General features: G+C 32.0%; 1 protein-coding gene across 3 annotated transcripts in view; it reads left to right on the top strand.

Moving 5' to 3' along the window:
* Positions 1-5,000, top strand: part of LOC135218628 (uncharacterized) — a 30,917-nt gene that overhangs the window by 11,739 nt on the left and 14,178 nt on the right. For all 3 annotated transcript variants that reach the window (XM_064255067.1, XM_064255066.1, XM_064255064.1), the window contains exons 3-5: positions 403-647; positions 1,956-2,580; positions 2,955-3,091. In XM_064255067.1, the coding sequence (XP_064111137.1) occupies positions 403-647; positions 1,956-2,580; positions 2,955-3,091 (1,007 nt within the window). The remainder of the gene's footprint in view (positions 1-402; positions 648-1,955; positions 2,581-2,954; positions 3,092-5,000) is intronic.

Genomic DNA, 5,000 nt, shown 5'->3' with positions numbered 1-5,000 from the left:
GGCAGGCGGTCCTCCTCCAAAACATTTTTATCCTATTATATGCAGTATGTGTGTATGTATAGATAGTGTATGTGATTGGGTATATTATGATATATATATATATATTATATATATATATATATATATATATATATATATGTGTGTGTGTGTGTGTGTGTGTGTGTGTGTGTGCGTGTGTGTGTGTGTGTCTTTTAGACATTTGTCTTATGAAACTCTTTTTAAGTCTATTTGTTTCTTTATCTTTTAGTTTCCCATTTTTATTTTTCCACGGAGTCAATAACCTGACGCTAGATTCAGCAGTCATAATTAATCAAACATTATATATATATATATATATATATATATATATATATATATATATATATATATATATATATATATATATTGCTTTTTATGTCGCAGGAAGCGCTCGAGTGTCCAGTCTGCTTCGAGAGTTATGACAACGCCGGTAAAACTCCAAAAATGATGCCATGTCTGCACACAATTTGCGTATCGTGCATTTTAGATTTAATTTCTGGAAATGCACGTAACACGACTGCTGAATATCAAACCAAGGATTCCAAAGAACCTGTCATCCCGTCTGGAAAAACACTCATGTGTCCTTTATGTAGGGAGAGTATCGGCAGTAATAGGATACAGACCAACAGGTACGGAGATTCACTTCACTTATCATCATTATGAATATTGATTGAATAAAAGTACATTCTGAAAAGTTGTTGTTAAATACTGTGACTTTCAGATTAAATTACTATGTCTTATTCTGTTTATAGAAAGCCTCACGTAAACGCAAAATAAGCTGTGCATGCTCTCGTGGTTCTTGTACCTATGAGCTTGAAATAATCCTGTAAAATTCGTGTAATCTATTGCTGCTTAAGACGCTGTTTTATATTTTATACTTCACTCTAATAACTGAAAAACTAAGATGCCAGAAATTCCGAAAGTGCTGACGTTATTCAGTTCGAGAAAATTAATTGAACACCCTTCATTCTCTTCAAGATTGACAGCTGCCTTGTATTGAAATAAATTGATAGAATAATTATAAGATCCAAGTTCTGACACCAAATGAATTTGGACATCGTTACTGCTGTTGGCCCGGATAATACAATGTCTACAAAACTGCAATAATCACAAAAGCACCACAAGAACACCACACTTTTATGGTTATAATTTTCTGATATTGGTAAAAGTATTACACAATGTATTCATTTAATTGACTCATTTGATGATTAATGTATCTGTGCTTATCAAATAGTGTTTGCTGCTTTCTTGTCTCATATGCTGACGAAATAAGCATATATTCATTTTTTTTGGTAGCAAAGTGATGCCTACAGGTCACTTTTCAAAGTAATAATACAAGATCCGAAATACATTAATAAAACATTTAGAGGAAGCAAACAACACAGGCTTTGTTATCAATCGTGCAGGAAAAATCAGACTTTTACACTTCGTGAGTGCATTACCAGAATAACAATATTCGTAAACTTCCTCTCATGTCACTAAATTGAAAGTGGCGTATTATTTGGAGTGTACCCTGAAAATCAGTATGCCCAGCAACTTGAAATATTTTGGAGGTATTTGCCATAAAATCAATGTTACCACAACGTTCACAGAATAATTTTGTTATATTATATTGTCATAACTTATGAATATCATTACTGAGAAATTTTCCGCTCATGTAGGTTTCACCTTCTGTGACAATTTTGAATCTTTGTAGTGTGCCTTGCTGCATTTAGCATATGAAGCTTATTAGCCTCACTAACTAACCGTATACTAGCAACATCATTTTAATTATGTTAAACCTACACACCAACAGGTTTATTAGATTCGTAACTTGTTGGTAGACACAAAATAAGCGTTATTCTCTGGATCTTAAACTACAGTTTGCTGTGTTGCTAGATCACATATAAATTATCAAAGATTCCAATTGAAAAACGAAGTTATTTATTACATTTTAGGTACATTTTGGCTCATCTACGAGACAAACATCGATTGCAGTCTCATTCTATTTCTGTCAATGCTGACGAAAGCAATTCTGTACAACGGGTCGCTGGAGTGGCAGTTCCATCGTCTTCATCCACTTTGCAGTTAAGGGTCCAACCAACAATAATAATCAACGAGTCAAGGGGACCAATATTTAAAAAAGTGAAGGAAAAAAGACATCTCAAGAAAGACAGGAAAACAGCCACTCCACGTATCATAATTAAAAGAAAGGCAGGCGTTGAAGGCAATATTCCATGTGGAACCTTCTCACGTCCAACTCAAAACATCCCAACAACCCCAGTAGCAGGCCCTCCACTGATCTACCCTAAACTTCCTCCTGCTACTACTCTACACCAGCGAAGTCCAAGCGAGCAGAGAGCTGTGATGAAAATAATAGGGATGAACACTCCAACCATTTCTGAAGGTGATTTCATTAACACCAATGATAGTCCTTATCATTTTCAACCAGAATCAAATAGTGAGTACACTTCCCAACTAACTCCCTCTGCCCCAGAAGATATGAGTGAAATGTGGTGCAGAACGTGTGACGAGCCTGGAAAGTCAGATTGCACATACCATGATCTGATTCCCATATTAAAGGCAAGTCTATATTTTGGCAAAATTCTAAGAAATTAGGAAGACTAAGGAGTGTACTGTTACATTACCTTTTAAAAATTAGATGACATGAGTTAATTCAGATATCTGTAGACTGGCAAGCAATAGACTGATAAAGATAAATTGATAAGGAAATCTCATAAATTTTACTCATAAAAAGTTTACAGGACCATATTTTGCAATCTATGCTTAAAGAACCAAAGTAATCATTGTTACATTTCTTAATGATCCTCCACTTTATTTCAGCTTGGCTGAATCATATACATCTAAAAGGTAATTTGTATGTTTATGTCTCTCACGACTACTTTGCATAAATATATCAAATTTCCTTAAAACTACTTTTCCTTCCATTGTAACAGGATGAGGAAGTGAACTGGATTCAGACACAACTGAGAGGGGGAGAGACGGAAATAGACCAAGAAAGAAATATTGCTCTCTCAGCAGCTATGAGCAAAGTTACACTTGGATCCAATGCTCTATCTGAGGATGTTGCAAGGTAATGTTTAGCCTAAAAAGTTTGATTTTCGTGGATGTTGTTAAAAGTAAAAGGACAGATTTGATTTTTTTTCGCTGACTTGTATGGTAATATTTTCATAATCAGAAATTTTTTAAGGCTTGCAAATAATTCCCATGAGTTCTGATTTAACAGATGTAATATAAGTTACATTGACACTAATAAAATATCTAATGATAATAGACGAATTAAGAAAACTGAGACTATCAATGATTAGAACCTAGCTGTGAAGGATTTAGGAATTGAATGGAATAGAGGAGATTTGCATACCTTGAAATATTGCATACCAGAGACTTTGCCGGATGTTATTACTTAGGACGTTACATTATATCAAGGGCAATCAAGCAGGAAACTGACAAAAACTCTTGGTATAAAAGGTAAGACACTCACAAGTACTGTCATTACTGAGTGAAGAGCATATATAATAATGTGATTTGAATTGTACGCCATTTGAAATAAGGGATAAAAGAGTAGATATGGTTTTGAATTTTACTAGTATAAAACCGCAAACTCATTTTTCATATTACTTATTCTGTTCATGCCAGAAAATATTCTACTTTGAAACTGAAAGTACAATCATTCACGGTAGACTTCAAGGAGGAATAATAATCAACAGAATGATAACCCTGATATGGCTGATGAACGTTTCTATATGGTCAGTAAACTAAAAGTTAGTGCAAATGTTTTAACATGAGAGAAATGGAGGCTTATCCTTGGTTCAGCACTTCATGAAGTAATGCCCGTTGTGTTGTTATTGCTCTGGAGGACACTTGCTAGAAGAAATGCGGTGATTTTAAAAACAATTATGGAGGACCACGATGGCTTCTAAGTTTCGGACACATTTTGTAAACTCCCTAAGTAGGAATAGGGCTTCTCCATTAGTTTTATGTACTTTAAAGTATAAGATAGTCTGAAAATTGAGAGGTTGTTCTGATTATTAATAATCTTACATGATTCTGGTGAATGTTATGAGTAATATATATACATATATATATATATATATATATATATATATATATATATATATATATATATATATATATATATATATATATATATATATATCGAGCTACAATGTCCTTTAATATCTAATTCGCTCTACCTCGGAATTAATATATTTTCATATATGCTTAACCGAAGGGGAATTTTTTTTTCTCGATAATAGACTTGCCTGGATCGGGACGCGAACCCAGGATCCTTTCAAGTCCAGGAACGTCAGTGAAGCTTTTACCTACTACACTACCGATATATGTATATGAATCACGGAAAAGTGATATGACTTATATATATATATATATATATATATATATATATATATATATATATATATATATATATATATATATATATATATATATATATATATTATATATATATATATATATATATATATTATATATATATATATATATATATATATATATATATATATATATATATATATATATATATATATATATATATATATATATATATATATATATATATATATATATATATATATATATATATATATACGATATATATATATATATACTATATAATATATATATAATATATATATATAATATATATATATATATATATATATATATATATATATATATATATGTACTGGGTGTTTCGAAATTTGAGTCCCCCCTCCACAGGACAAATGGAAAGTTATGAAGTTTTCTGCTATAGCCTGTCTCCAAGTACATTATCTTAAGTTTCTAGTAAGCTATTTTTCATTTTACATTTCTTGTATTTTCAGACTGAGTGACAGAGTTAGATACAGCCATGGCTAACGACTCGAAAGAAATCAGATGGATTGACCGAATCTGGGCTATAACCTTCAGAGAGGCCAGGAATGCTGGCACATCCTTCATTTCATGTTCCTGAATAGCTAAAT

This window comes from Macrobrachium nipponense, chromosome 9 (genome assembly GCF_015104395.2).
Source record: "Macrobrachium nipponense isolate FS-2020 chromosome 9, ASM1510439v2, whole genome shotgun sequence".
Classification (NCBI taxonomy): domain Eukaryota; kingdom Metazoa; phylum Arthropoda; class Malacostraca; order Decapoda; family Palaemonidae; genus Macrobrachium; species Macrobrachium nipponense.
The sequence above is the reverse complement of the archived record's forward strand: the minus strand, read 5'-3'. Positions and strand labels throughout refer to the sequence as shown.